This window comes from Aedes aegypti, chromosome 2 (assembly GCF_002204515.2).
Source record: "Aedes aegypti strain LVP_AGWG chromosome 2, AaegL5.0 Primary Assembly, whole genome shotgun sequence".
Taxonomy (NCBI): domain Eukaryota; kingdom Metazoa; phylum Arthropoda; class Insecta; order Diptera; family Culicidae; genus Aedes; species Aedes aegypti.
In genome coordinates, this window is record NC_035108.1 from 35,829,991 (window position 1) to 35,846,373 (window position 16,383).

The 16,383-nt window shown below is 36.6% G+C and overlaps 1 protein-coding gene across 1 annotated transcript in view; it reads left to right on the plus strand.

The window, feature by feature from the left end:
* The first annotated feature begins 726 nt into the window (after positions 1 to 726).
* Positions 727 to 16,383, plus strand: part of LOC5572892 (sodium-dependent dopamine transporter) — a 116,246-nt gene continuing 100,589 nt past the window's right edge. Inside the window, exon 1 of the mRNA XM_021840515.1 lies at positions 727 to 1,463. Coding sequence (XP_021696207.1) covers positions 1,391 to 1,463 — 73 coding nt within the window. The 5' untranslated portion in view covers positions 727 to 1,390. The remainder of the gene's footprint in view (positions 1,464 to 16,383) is intronic.

Sequence of the window (16,383 nt, forward strand, 5' to 3'; positions counted from 1 at the left end):
GCGTGTCGAGTTGGCGTGAAATCCGTCATAAGGAAATTACCATTTAGAGACAAATGGATGAATCTTGGTTTCTCATAAGAAATACCTAGTTACATTTCTAAAGTCTTGGACAGTCTCAGATTTTGTCCTTAAAGAGGATACTCAAAATTCTGCCCAAAAATTGAATAAGCAATATGGAGTTCAAACGATTCTATCAATCATCACAATAATCCATCCAACTAGGAAAAGCTGATTTTACTCCACCGCTCCGTGAGATATGCAATTCTCCCTTAGTTGCAGCATGGCGATTGGTATTGTCCCGCCTAGAGCTAAAATGTCTTGCACTCAACACTCACACATGCATGCATCCGAACGCTGCCTGCGCAACAGTTTTCCGCCCAACGGTGTGTGGAGCACGTGGTTTTCCAACAACCACCCACCACCCCAAAATGCGTCGGCATATAGGTAAGTAGGTTCACCAATCTGACTTCCAATGGCGATGGCAAAGGATGCAAGAACGACACAGGGCCCAGGATAGGAGTGGAGGAAATTCGTTGAAAGCAAAATTATTATGACACAGGCGCGTCTCTCTTCGCCGTTTTGTTGGGGAGCTTGTTGCTGGTCGGCCTTCCTGCCTGTTGACGGGAAATTCTGAAGGATCAACTTCGGAGCCAACAGCAGCATCCGGTGTGGTGCAACTATAAAAGCCTACACGGTTCGCCGATCCGCTGCCAGTTTTCCAAGGAACGTTGCCTAGTGCGGATCTCCAGGACCATTCTTTAGAAGGAAATCAGAGAGTGTATTTAGTGTGTGTTTGTGGAAGTGGTAATAGAATAGTTTTTTGAAACCATTTAACTTTTGGGTGTTGTACTTTAAACGGTTTAGAGCACTTTTGGCAGTGGATTAGACAGAAGCCAGTGAACTTCCGGAAGTCGGAAATAGAGTGTTTCCTATCCCCCGCCCTGATTTCAGTTGTTCTCCGTTCATGTGTTGTGTCGAAACCAACAGTGTGCTAGAATGCCCCATCGCCATCCAAGTGGATAATTGCACATCCGACGGCAAATCCTTTGAACTGACTATGGCGGCAATGCCCAGGGCTAATCAAGTGTAAATCCTTTCGGTTCCGACGACGTCTCGGACGCAGCACCAAAGAAAACACGAAGAACACGAAATGCAGTTTTAGTGATTGGCTTTGATATTAGACGCAGGAAAAATGTCCCTTTTGGTAACTTAGTCAAAATTTCTTCCTCGATCTAAATCCAACCGTAAGGAGAGAAAAATCCTTGGCTCCAAAGCAACAAGTGGTTTCTCCCCTTATTTTTCCTCGACGGCGCTTGGCGACGCTACGGTAATTTCGCGTAGAAGTTTGTAACTTTTCCATTGTGCAACCGGATCCGCGTCAGCGCCATTTATGTTCGAGCTGGATGACCCACGGGAAAAGCTGAGACTACTGGAGACCCCAGTTAAGCTGGTTGACAACCCAGGTTAGTGCAGAGAGTTTCAAACTTCTTATTGTGTTTAATAGGTTGTAAAATACATATTTAACGATGCGGCTAACATTCGAATGGCTTTTGAATAGGCTTTCCTGTATTTTTTAAGCCGAGGACCAAATCTTGATAAAAATATTAGATTTTAGTGCATAAGTAATTCCAATTTTTTCTTCAAATCTAACAAAATACTAACCAATCAAACAGTTTTGTTTCAGAAAAAAAATTAAAAACCCTTATTGTTGCTGAGCTTTTGGTAAAAATCCATCCTCGAATTCTGTGACAATAATGAGTATTTTATTCAAAGTTCTGTTAGTAATCCGCAAAGGATTCTCTCGTATTATTAACAAATATTATATAAAAATCTTGCCGTGAGGTTCTGTGAAAATTATGTGTCGTTTCCTGTGAGAATCGATTTTTTGATCATTCTACAGCAATTGTGATGATTGCGCTTAGTATTATGCATCAGGAGGTACCCAGGATTTCCATCAGGGGTACAAGCGACCTCAAAAGTTCATTCACGCAAAACGATCATTACACTCAGTTGCTGTAGAATGACCGAAAAATCGAAAAAAAACCTTTTCACATGAAGTTTTAAACTATGGAGGACAGTTAGGCTCTAGGGGGAGGGGGAGAGTAGGCTCAAGCGTTACGGCTCATACAAAAATTTAAAATTTTTCATACAAAAAGCGTTACGGAGGGGAGGGAGGTTGTCGAAAATTTATAATTTTTGCGTTACGTAATAAATGGATGCTGCCTTACCCACCTTTTTCTTTCATGATCAGTAAAGTGGAGCCCTAAACGCGACCTAATCAGATTGAAGTTGACTGAGTGACGAGTTCATTCAACTCCTTGAAACAGCCTGCTTCTCAGCTTAGTGTTCTTATGAGCACTTCCACAGTTATTAACTTAGAGCTTACTGTGACAATGACCATTTTTGCATGCGTATATCGTGTGGCAGGTACGAAGATACTCTATGCCCTGGGATGTCGAGAAAATTTCCAACCCAAAAAGATCCTCGACCAGTGGAATTCAAACCCACGACCATCAGCTTGGTATTGCTGAGTAGCTGCGCGTTTACCGCTACGGCTATCTGGGTCCCTGTGATCTTTCCATGATTTTATACTAGACTGCTAAGAAAAATACACCTATGATTATGTTAGAATCTTGGTTAGAATCCTGTAAATAATGTGCCTGATTTATTAGAATCTTGCTAAAAGTTCTGGATGAACTTTGCCCAACATTTGGTGATAACTGTGATGAAGTGATTGTGAGAAAAATATGCCCAAGATCTCGAGAGATTTCAACCTATATTTTAGTGCGATGGTGCCTGGTTAAATTAGCCTTTTCGCTACAACTTCCGTTCAAAATTTACGAAAAATCAGTAGTATTAAACATTCAAGTACTTTTTTGCAGCCCAATTAACAACTAAATAAATACTTAGAGTAAGGTGGGGCAAAAGTTCGACCTTAGTGGTACAATCAAAGTTTCCAGAAAAACTATAGCAGTAGAAACAAAAGAAATACCATACAGTGAACAATCAACATATTGACTATAATTTTGCTGAACAAAGATGTGTTAAAATATTTACCCATTTTTAGTTATAACAGTCTCAAAATTGATTGTCTCAAGCGAACTTTTGCCCCACCGGTGAAGTTAGAGTTCGAATTTAGTGTGGGGAAAAAATTCGCTAGCTAAAACACAAAATATTAATACTTTTATGACAGGCATACTTTATACCAGCCGTAAACTTCTGTTTGCCGAAAAATACATACAAATCAATGTTTATGATTCCTCAGCGTTATCATGCTATCAGGACACTTACCTTTCGAATGGTAGGCGAAGATTTGAATTCCACAACTTCAATAAATTCAAATAAATAGAAATGTGTGCCCTCTTCGCGATTTTTATTCCGGACACCACCTCACTTTTGCTTCATATTTCGGACGCATTGATTCAAATTCCGGACAGCTCGTGAAAAACAATGTTAGAAGAGTTAAATCGTTAAATAAACACTACCAGCTATTAGAAAAACGTCAAAACTAGTTAAGCATTGTAAATTTTCATGAATTGCTATGGAAAAATCATATTAAAACGAGTCTTCAAATTGGGAACTTTAAAACGGCAAATTTTGAAACATTTCAATTGAAACCTTTACCATACAAAGTTGAGTGTCCGGAGTTTGAATCAGAACGGTACACATCAAAGCATCCTTATGATAGGCCATGAAACGCCCTTACATATTGAAAAAGATTTATCTTTATTTGGTTCCATGCAACGAAAGTTTGACCAAAAACTACAACGAAAAACGACAAATAGACATAAGTTTTTCAAATCTCAATAGATTGTTATGATATTTGGAGTGAAAGTCTCTTATTTGAATAGTATTCGAACCGCCATGACATTTATCTAGCTTTTAAGGCTAAGTAGCCCGTCATTCGTTTTGGCAACAATGTAACTTTTCAGCTTGCGTTTCAAAGTGATAAAACTCAGTCTTGATGGTTTACATTGACTTGAAAAAGTATCACTGTACGCACTAACATGCATAAAGTATGCTGATACTTTTTCAGCTGTGTCAGTGAAAAATCAACTGATTTTCTTTGATTCGAAATCGTGAGATGAATTAGCAACAATCATCAACGACGCGTACAAATTTCAATGACGGCCTACTTCGCCTTAACGCTGGCTTTAAAACTACGAGGGGTGATTCAATTGTGGCATTTCTTGCCTGCACATTTTATAGCATGATCTAAGTAGGCAATATCTTTAAATTGTTGATCGACTTGTCAAAAATTTTCACTGTGTTTATTTTGAAGCTAGAATTTTCGTATTCCAAATAGACTTAACTTAAAATTAATCTTTTTTAGTATTTAATTGCATTCCTTTTCTACCATTTAAGGTACCTGGCATCGAAGAACCTATATATCTACAAGTGGAAGGGTTATTACTTCAAACAAAAATAAATTGAGGCTCAATTCAATAAAAATACGATCAATTATGACATTTATTGTTTTGGATATCATTTTGGCTCAACTATTTGGAACAAAGTTTGAACGGCCTATGGCTTAGCTATGTTTTCCTTAAGGACCGTTCATAAATGCCGTAAAATTCGTAGGAAAAGGATATCTAGCCAATGGTTCATTGTTTAGTTTACTCTAAAGTGTTTGCCTATACGGACAAACATAAAGGCCAACCCTTTTTCAGACATTCACGCTAATTTCCTCTACATGGTGAGCGTTATGCTATGCCCAAAAACATGGAGCCGTTTTGGCACTAGTTATTTCATTTTGATGAAATAACGCAGTGTACAATCAACATGCTCTAACCTAGTATTTCCAACAAGGGCTTGCTGCGGAACTGTCCATGTTAGGACTGAGGAAGTGGAATGGGTTATTCTTCCCTAGTTCATAACAACGTGAACAACGTAAAATTTCGAGCGGCTTGAATAGTAAAACGTTAAGCAAAAATAAATTATCAATCGTTTCAGTATTATTTTCTTAGTCCCATCGGTATCTCATATGCAACCTTCAAATTAACAACACTCAATTCCTCTGTTGATAAGCTTAAACCAAACCTAAAAGAATAAGACCATTAATATCATATAATATAAATTATAATAAGAAACGATTTTCTTAGAAACCAACCAACAACCAAATGAAAATATTTGACGTCACCTAGTCAACATAAAGATAATCATAATTTGCAAAGCTTACTCCGACCCAGGTAAAAAAATATAGGAACTGTGGGTAAAATGAACAGGGGTGGTAAAATGAACAGGTTTGTGTTCTACGGTAATTATGCTATAAATCAATGCAAAACATAGCACCATCCTGAATCTTCAAACTAAGGAGCTATTTCGACAACTCTAGCGCAATATTGAACTGTCAAAAGCTGTAAAATTAAACAAAAACAAAGTACGCCTCTGCGTTTTCTCATATGATGTAAATTTTCACTAGTGGAATTTAAGGATTTTATGACTAAAATCATGAAAAATCTATTGAAGTGCGTGGTACATCATATCTTTAAAGTATTTATGAGAAGTAGACGGAAATTTAAAGTATTTTTATCTTTTAAATTCTTAGAACAAATGATTTGAATATGTTGTTTCTTTGGGGGTAAAATGAACCACTCGAGATGGGGGTAATATGAACACCATGGCAGGATGAATACTACCGGATTTTAATTCACATGTTGAGAGTTTTCTGGAGGAAATATAAAGGCAGATATGGACAGCCATCCAAATGGTCGCGGCAAAACGTTCCATCGATTCCGGAATGTCTGTGAGATATTCATTGATCTTGTATCAGATGCCGATAATCATGCCACAACCCGTTCAATATGAATGGTGTTCATTTTACCCCCACTACATATTCATTTTACCCCCAGTGTATGTTCATATTACCCCCACTGTATGTTCATTTTACCTCCAAGTCTATGTTCATATTACCCCCGTTACATGTTCAATTTAACCCACATGTTTGGACCATTAACTCTGTGGAAAGAAAATTTCAAAATTATAATAATGTTGATAAAATTCTATTTCCATCACAATATTTCAACTTGTTACATTGCATAAACATCCTTCTTCAGTTCTGAGCAATTGAAAAAGAATCTGACAGCTTCATAAGCAAGAAAACATGAAAATTGCTTAAGGTGTTCATTTTACCCCCCGTTCCCCTAGTGTGGACCAGGGAGGGAGGCACCGATACTACACACGAAATATGACACTTTTTTTTCAAACTGCAAGAAAACTCCAGCTTGCCAACGACAATCAAGGCAGACTTGATGAAAATCGCTAGTTTTCTTTTGTTGTGTACCTTCGAACTTTTCGGACAAACATGAAAAAAGGGCCAAAGTTTTCTATGCATTTTATTTTCGTTTTTATTAGAAAAAGTAAAAATATGCGTATTTGAATACTTTATATTCAATCAGAATAAAAGGTGCTATCGTGACATTACTTTTGAATAGGCATGAATAGCTTATTAATCGATTTTTTGTCACATTTGATGAAATGCAAAAATATGTTTTGATCAATTACGCGCTTTTTCTATGTTTTCCGTTGTTTAAGATCTGGGCTCACAGTGGCAGTTCGTGACAGCAGAATCTCGGCTCACTATGACGTACAGAAATTTCGTATCGGTTTCTCCCTCTCAGGTGTGGACAAGAAATGTCAGAAGGGGGTGAATCAAAGTTTATATTGCTGTTTGCATTTGAGATGCAAATGTTGGGTAAACCTCCTCCAAATGCGGCAAGACAAAATAATCAAAGGACACCTAGCAACGATTACATAAATCACCGCCGCCCTAGCGAGAAAAAAACTATCTTTGACATCGCATTTCTTGTGAAAAATCTTACCGCGTTTGGTGTTACCGCATTTGATATTTGCATTTCAAACGCACACAGCAATATCAAGCTAGCGTAAAAAGCTGGAAGTTTTTTTTTTGAGTTAAGCTAGAAATCTTGAAAAGAAACTCTTGACCCTCTCGAACTTTTGTCCCACTTTACTCTACTATCAAAATAACTCTACTTACCTATGACCCAAATTTAAAGTGTGTATAATAATCGATTAAGAAAGCTCGAAGATATACTGTCAAGAAATGTGTATTTTTGAATGAGGGAATGATTGAAGACTGTAAAAGTGTGTTCCGAAATTTTACGTTATCGAGAAACTTGGGGGATCAACACCAAAACATTTAGTTTCAAGCTTGGTCTGATAAGATTTTTGAAGAATGTCCAATTTACGTTACTAACCTATTTATTAACATTATGTGCTTCTCTCAGGAACCAAATTATATTATCAAAACAAGGTATTAAATTTGACAATGGAAATTGATTGAGGATTATGTTTATCGAAAACTTCACACCCTCAAATTTACGATTTCTTTGCGTTGTAACAGGTTTATTCTTTTTCTTTCTGACGCTACACCCTATCTGGGACAGAGTCTGTTCCTCAGCTTTGTGTTCTTATGAGACCTTTCACAGTTATTATTGAGTTTTTTTTTTTTTAAATTGACAGTTAACCATTGCTTTAAACATTGGTGAACACATTACAAATCAAGCCTTAAAATAATTCCAACGAACAAAAAAATTGTTTTCGGTCTATGTAAACGTATGTTTGTTGCCCCATGATATTCATCGAAAAATGTACTAAAAGACACATGTCTTGCTCTGAAACAGAGACTCGACATCACATTTACGAACTTCGTGCCAAAATGAATCAGCCTCAGATTGGTCCGTTAAACAGCGTTGCCAGCTATGACGGTAACTTCAACACCTTCTGTAACCAGCTATTTTCTTTCTACTTTTCAATTTTCATTGACGTGTACCACCAGGGATGCCAAGTCAATTTTTCAAAAATCTGGAAGATTTTGAAAATTTGTCTGGAAAAGTCTGGATCGCTTATCTCGTACATGAAGAACCTTACAAATTATTTACAATACCTTACAAATTCGTTTCAAATTTTATCTGGATCTTCCAGATTTTTGTAAAATGGGGCCTCAAAAATCTGGAATATTCCAGACAAATCTGGAAGGTTGGCAACGCTGTGTACCACACGCATAAAAATCCGATTCTCAAATGGTCGGTGTTCAGACAGACTGACCCAAGTGCTTTTTTGATATTTGCAGGAAAACGAACCCCAAGCATTTGAAATATCAAAATATTCACATTATTTGCTGTAATAATACAACTTGTCTATTTGATGATACATTAGTATCAAAATAGCATCGAAAAAACCAGAATTGATGGAGTCCTTCAAGTATCTTTATAAGGCTAAAAAACCATAGTCCGGTGTGTCTTAACACGTACCAAATCATGACAAAAAATCATAAATTAGTTAGAGATCATCTAAATCTTGCATTACGAATCTTACCATTATACATCTTTGGCAATGTTATTAAAAAAGCATGGTCAATATTTTCGCGTTTAACTTCTAAGGTTCTACCACAATAATTGAAAATAGTCTCACCAAAAAATGTATTTGGAATTTCTGCATGTATGAACATATTGGTTTCTATATTAATGTGGTGATCTCAGTATCATGAACCTTTGGAGCTCATACAAAACTTTTTCTGAGATGTTAGATACAAATACCTTCAATCCTACAAATCCTATTTAAGCTTTCCTGTAAGGTATATCGTCAGGAATTTAGAAGTTCCAAACCTTATTTTATATGTGTACTAAAACACATTGATATAAATCGGATATGATAGACAATTCAAAGTTGATGCATTTCTAGATGTTATTTGTGGAAGAATCCTAGGATTAACATTCATATAAATTGTTGGAGTTATTTCTAGAACTTAAAAGAAGACCTGAAGGAATTTCTGGATATTTTTTTTATTGAAGTTCAAGAAAAAATAGCAAAATCCTTATCAAGCAAAATTCTCTTGAAAAGAGAAGACAACTCTTTCGAAAATAATCTCTTTTCAATGATCTATCTCTTGTGAATTTTTTGAAGGAAAGACAACATCCCATTGGAAAAATAATAAAATTCTCTGAAAAAATCCCTGCACAAATTTCTCGAGAAATTCTGCTGTATTTTCGCGGAAGAGATTTCGGTAGAACAGTTTAACGTATGTCGCTAGAAACTTCATAGGGATATTTAATTTTCATTTTTCTTGTGTAGGAATTTTTGAAGAAATTTTAAAATATTATTTTCGAGAGGGTTTTGAAGGGATGTAGAGAGCTGCATAAAATTGATTTTTGAAGATATCTAAAGAAACTTTTAAAGTTTTTTTTTGTGGAAAAATGTGGATAGATCTACGGAGAACTTCTTTAAGAAATTGCTAAGAAAATCCTCCAAATTGAATCTTGTTTAATTGCTTATAAAACTCTTGTGGAATATTAGAAGGAATTCTGAGATTAACAACTTGAAAAATCATTTTGTGTTTTTTTTGCAGGAAATCCTGGAAAATTTAACTGCAATCCTTGAAGCATTTCCGAGAGATTTTATGAAAGATTCAGATTTGATGAAGGAATCTGAAGACAATTTTTAAGAAGAACCTCATAGGCAAAGTTGAAAAAACTGAACTGATACTTGGAACTCTCTGGTAATCATGAAGACAATTTTGACGAGACTCCTAGAATTTGTTGATTTTTCTCTTAAACCAAAACAAGAAAATTCTTACAAAATTATTAATGAACAACTGGATGATATTTTTAACTTACAATATGAATTTATATGTAACAAGAACGTAGAGGACTTTTGTGGAAAAATGTTCATAAGAATTTCTAAGGCATTTTTTGGAATACAGTCGAAGCTTGTTATAACGACATCGCAAGGGACCGTCGTAATAGAGAAAAGTTGTTATAGAGAATAGATATAACACCAAAATATGTTTCAAGGGACCAGAAAATGTCGCTATAGAGAGAGAGAGCTTTTGTCGCTATAAAAGTTGTCGTTATAACGAGCTTCTACTGTATTTTTTTCTAAGCAATTCGATAGAGATTATTCGAAAAGTCTTTTGATAAGATCAGAAAGCCTAAGGAAACTTCAGGAAACAACTGTTGAATATTTACTACTACTACTACTAATCCCGAGAATGATTTTCCCAAGATGAACTAAGAGATAACTGGTACAGTAGTTCTTGGAGAAAACACTGAAAAAGTACGGAAATAATTCCTGAAAAAATCTTCGTGGTAATTCTCACAGGAATCTCCTAAAAGCACATGGTTGAATGCCAGAATACACAAGGGATATTTTAGGTGTAAAATAAAAATTGGCAAGCACCCTCTCCCTCCCCCTGGGCACTTTCCAGATAAAATCCTAAGTACGCCGATGCAGACGAATCGTACTCATTCCTTGTTTGATACTTCTAGCTAATAGCAGCCATCATGGTCAGCAATATAAGATTTTAAAAAGTGTTAATCCGTCTATAAGTATCATACCCTAATAAGGCCTTATCTTACTTGTCCTAGAGTCAGATTTTTTTTTGCTGGTAACTTATGGCATCTGGTAGACCATACCACTAAAATTGTATACCGATAATTCAAATATTTATTAAGTCGTTTCAAATTATGTTTTGATCCATTCTCAACCTCATAAACCCATTTGTCACCCCTATCGACGGTACTTAATTTTCCTCTACGAAGAAACCGTGTCTGAAGTAACAGTACAGTTTCACAATTGCATTTTTTTTTTGTATCAAAGCCCACAAGTATATTATACCACACAGCTAGAAAGATGTTTTTTAAGTGAAGTAAAATAGCATTTAATTCCAGTAGAGCTTATATCCTCTAACAGATACGCGTATTTCGCAAGTCGAGTCTAGTACACGACACTTAAGACGTCCTTTCTATTGTAGTTGAAATTCGCGTATCTGTCGAAAGATATCATCTCTAATGGAATTAACTGGTATATAGTACTAAATTTAATTTTTAGGTTTTCCACTAAACAGCGGAAGATTATCATACATTACTATACATTTTTAAATTTTTGTACGGTCTATTTTACGTAGGCTGCTGCCAACATACCTTCAGCGGTTAATTATAGATTCATTAAGAAACAGCATCATCAAGAGATCCTTATTCATCAGCGAACCAACCTCGGGGCAGTTGTTGTTCTCGCCAGAAAGCGAGATAATCGACAAAACTATTTCAATTGGTTTGGTGGTTTTTGCGTGGATTATCTCCCACTACTTACGCTGCTGCAGCAACTCCGTTAGCTGGTGGCCCATAGACCAAACGAGAGCTAGCCTTACTTGTTGCAACTGAAGAGTAAGCGCAAGACCTTGCGGTTTGCAGTGTTTATTAGCTGATATAATTTATCGAGTGGATCATGTGGTTGCCGCTGGTTTCGAAACCGAGTCTAATTTTCTCGCATTTGGCCTGCAGATGAACTTTGTGCTCGGCCCTTCACGTAGAAATATAAATTAAACAATTTTGTGTCTTTTTAACCTGGATTTTCTTCCCCATCAACCTTTCAAAGGTTGACTCTGTGAATCATCTCCTGAATTGTTGATTGGATTTATTTCTCAAGAAAATATCGTCAACAGCAATAAATTGCTTATGGTGGTTCTTAACGCCTTGACTCCACAACAGCAGAAGAAAAGATTCGTAAACTTTTAAAAGAACAGGTTTCTTCCTCCTCCTCAGGACAAGTTCTCCCCCTTAAGACTGGCAAAGAATGTAGAACGTAACACATGGAATCGTTTCTGTTTCTTATTCTGCGTTTTTCTCACACGACACCTTAAACGTATTGAATCTCTTCCAGTCAGTAACAGATACACTTTCGTGCAAAAGTTTGGGGTCACCCCCTAAAAACCATACAAAAGTGTTTTGTCCATATCTTTGTGATTACACGTTTAAGGACATATCCCCATGAGTACCAAAATGGCCTCTAATATGGTACCTTACCTCCCCCTTCGCTTTCCGCTCCCCCATCCCACGATTCTCACAGTGTTTTGGAGAGCGATCACAAAAAATGATTATTTGAAGTTATTAACCTTATTGTAGAGCGGTGGTTTCTTAACTGAAAGCATTCCATAATGTGTTTTTCACAAATCACCAGTTTTTGAATGTAAACACGTAGTTATTGCTGTGATTTGTGTTGTAAAATACCACGCACTTCTTCTTCACGCACCGAGGTAATGTTTGCTGGCTTTTCGGTGCCCGTTCTAAAATTCACTTTTAATCGTATTTCTACTCACCGTAGCAATTCAAAAATCTAATGCGATACTTGAAACACTTTGATTATTTACGCACGATGCTCCTGGGAGCAATAAATCACTTATATTAGTCAATTTGTGCTCGAAAACAGCACCGGAACGCGAATTCACTGAGCCAACATTGTTTATGATTCGGATGCGCCGTTCTCACTGATTGGAAGAGATGCCAGTTTTTTTGTTTGCAATTGGTATTGTTTGGATATTCATACACTTGTTACAACCACGTATTTTACAATTTCATAATACTCAAAAGGTGTACAATGTCACAAGTGTTGCAAAACATTTTTATGCGTGACAAAAAACAATGTAAGACGCAATTTAACAGCAAAAATGAATATAAGATACAGTACAATTGACTGTAGAATTCAAATGCATACTGATGGCAACTTTCTCCGTGAGAAGCGAGGGAAGAGAGGAGAAAACTGCCAAAAATAATAAACAACACACGCATGGTGTGAAAAATGCTTATAATTTTGGCCAAAAAACATGTTTTCACTACCAAATGAAATAAATTGTGATTTCGAGTTTCTATGAAGTTGTTGATGAATTCATATCGACAATAATACCATTGTATGAAACGTGTGCAAGTAATACGACCTACATAATTTTGTTGGTGGAGGTATACATGAAACATGATGATTCATTTTTGGCCGACGCACATAACATTGTGCTCCACCTTGTTGGGTGGCTCGAGAGGATGCTTTAGCGGGTGGCTCGAGTGGGTGGCAACATTATGTTTACGTGCTCGATGAACATTCATCTTAAATGAAACTATCTACATAAGTTATAGAAAGGCAATTAGTTAATCTTACTTCGTAGGTATTTCGACAAGAACATTTTTAAACAGTTTTGTAACTAACATTATTGTAGGTTTTTCAGGAGTTGACCTCAAACTTTTGAACGGTAGTGTTTGTGATCACTGGACTGGTCAAGCGCTTGTGCCCATTCTCTACCTCACTCAATTGGTCGCACAAAACATATCGCGGTCTGTATGCGGGGGGCAGTTGTTTATGTTTTCACTTTCAGGCAGCGACTAATCCGCTACTTGGGGAAGTTGGGGCACGATGGGATCCGCGTTTGGTTCGTCGTACCGAAAACGTTCGCCCAACCACCATACCTCCCTTTTGTATGAACGATGCGACCATCAATTTTCCTCTTCACCATGGTCGATTGGTTTGTTATGCTCTTGTGACTCTTGAGCTGTAACCGGCCGGCTTGTGGTGGTGGACCGTTTTCAGGGGATGCCAAATTGTGCGAAAAGAAAAGCCAAGGCTACTTCTCCACGTTTAGATTCTGTGTGTGTGTAGAGAAGGCTCTTCTCAGTTACAAGGGGATTTCAAGCGGATTATTTGGCTGCTTGACTTCGTCGTTGTCGTTGTCTAAGGCGTAGCCAGGATCAAGGCGGTGATGCCTCCCATTTGGACAATAGAATAAAAACTTTAAAATCAATTGATTTGCTACTAGGGTAAACATTGTGTTTGAATTTTTGAAAGATGTTCTCAGCATCGATACCGTTGAATAGAATAGCATAGCATAGACTGTACAAAACGTGGCGTGGGTGGCTGTACAATGCTCAGCTTGAACGGTTTTGAGAAATCTACATGCAGTGTCGCAAAAAAAACGTCTGGGATAAACGTCGTTTTCTACATAATAGAAATAAATAAACCAAGCATCACATTGTACTCCTAGCCACGTCCTTACAATCACTGGGGGAAGGGAAGGAATGTTATGGCAACGTCTACTTAAGAAGATACAGGGAACCCAAACTGTCTTCATAGACTTCACCGGATAGAATTATGTTGGTAGGGTAGGGTGTGTAGGAGGATGAGCTCAATTCGACAATTTAGAGCATTTTTGGTAACATATGATAATAAGTACATAAATATGAATTTTGAATAATACAAACATATAATTTGACTACACTACGTGAACAATACACTATCACTATTCCACAGCACTACGCGAACGACGCAACTGAAACGATTTATCCTGACCGCATCACCCGCCCCCGCAGAAGCAAGCGTCGCGGTCAAAGGATCACACACTACTTAGAGATTGTCGCCAGCATTGATAAGAATGCTTTAAAATACAATTACACAAAATTCTTAGAGTCCAATCAAAAACATGCTTCTGTCAAAGATCTTACAGAAATCATTTATTTAAGAATCCGTAATGGATCTTGTAAAAGTTTTGTCTTAAATAATTAAGGTACTCCGTAGCAAGTGGGACCTATAGAAATGAAAGTTTAGACAAATTATTCGATAAAATTTTGAAATACAAATATTTTTCAAATCTAACAGCCCAGTCAGCTAACGGCAGCATATTAGCTGATGTTTGCATGAATGAGAAGTAAAGGGTACCAAGTATTGACAACTTAAGAAGCAAATCCGAAAAACGGGTTATTTTTCACAACTACCCCAATGTGTGGTGCAAGTGGGACCCAGTTATTTCAATTATTTTAGTCCCAATATTCGATGAAATTATGGTTCCAATCGTAAATATGTAATACTTTTTTGAAGAAAATGTTCGTTAGATGCTGATATTTTCTTGTGAACAGCATTGAGAGGGCCATAAGATGGTCAACATTTTTTCTGTTTTATGAGTCGTTTATTAGGAATCTTAGTGGAAACTACGTATTATTGAAACAATTGTAAAAATGACCAGTTATCACCGTTATATTTGACAGAAACGGTGAAACAAGGGGGGGTGTGAAGTTCGGTTAAACAAAACATATTCATTATGTTAATTCACGAATCTATGACATTTGGTCGAAAGACATTTGGTGGAATGACATTTAGACGAATGATGTTTGGTCGAAAGTACATTTGGTCGAACGGACATTTCGTCGAAAAGGTTTAGTTGCAATAGAAAGCATATTATATTCGGTCGTACCGACAGTTCGTGAAAAGGACAGTGGTCGAATCTAAAAAGTATGGAAAAAAGGTTTTACGTTTAGTCTGAGTATCGATGAGAGTAGCATTTTGTCGCTAATACAGGAGTAATTGAATTATTGAAAAAGTATCAGCCATTTTACCAACAATCTATATGCGAGCAAAATTCTGTTATTCAATTTGATGGACGCTTTCCCAACATATTAATCAGCCTCTTGCGTCTTTGACGTTTCATGCTATTTTTCGTTCAGGCATGTTTTGCGATTAGAGATAAGCTGTTCATAAATGGAAGCAAGCCATCCTTTGACGCCTTAGTCTACTCGTCCTTCCTTACCCGATACATAGAATTAGCACAATCGTCAATTTTAATGCTTCTACTGCAAACTCTGTTATTCACCGAGGCCGTCAACACTGTCAGCAAAGCCATATATTAGCTTGAGGAATGTTATTAAGCTAGAAGTCACAATAAGCCAATTGGCCATAAGTAAAGTTACCGACACCTAACGTTCACTTCGCCATAAAGGTTTTCCTTGAAGCAATTTTTTCCTGCTGTTCCAATTCTGATTTCCGCATTCAAATATCTTACCCACATCCGTAAGCTGCAAGATCCGGAATTCAAAGAAAGATCCCGAGAATTCTCTCCGAATGCTTTCATCAGATGAATATCAGCAGTTCATTACGAAGAACGATGACATTTCAAAAGAATAATTAATAACAAAAACATTATGTTTCCATCGTTGAGTAATAAAATAACTTGTTGAATGATAATATTCTCAAAGAATAATAAATTCACTAGAGCTAATTATTTTAATCAATGAACAAAAAAAAACAACTTCTGAAATGATTATTTGAATAATCATCGAAATCCTAGATTTTGGCATAACTTCAAATTATTAAAAAGGACGTATGAAATTTAAGAATAAGACTACATAAAATGTCCCCTTTTTTCTTCAACAACAGTTAATGATTCAGGTTATTCAGAAAAATACGTTATCTCGCCAACTTTGCAAAACTTAGAAAACCATAATCAATTTTACCAAATGATCTTTCAATAAACCATTTGAAAATAAGCTTTTAACCACATTTCCGTTCAATTAAATGTCATTCGACCAAAATAAATGTTCCAAGGCAATCCGACCAAATGTCCATTCGAGCAAATGTCATTCGACCAAAAGTCATTCGACCAAATGTCATAGATTCGTGAATTAACATAATGAATATGTCTTGTTTAACCAAACTTCACACCCCCCCCTTGTTTACCCGTTTCTGTCAAATATAACGGCGATAACTGGACATTTTTACAATTGTTTCAGTAATACCGTAATTTCGGGTGAAATTGATCATTTTTCACGTTTTTTC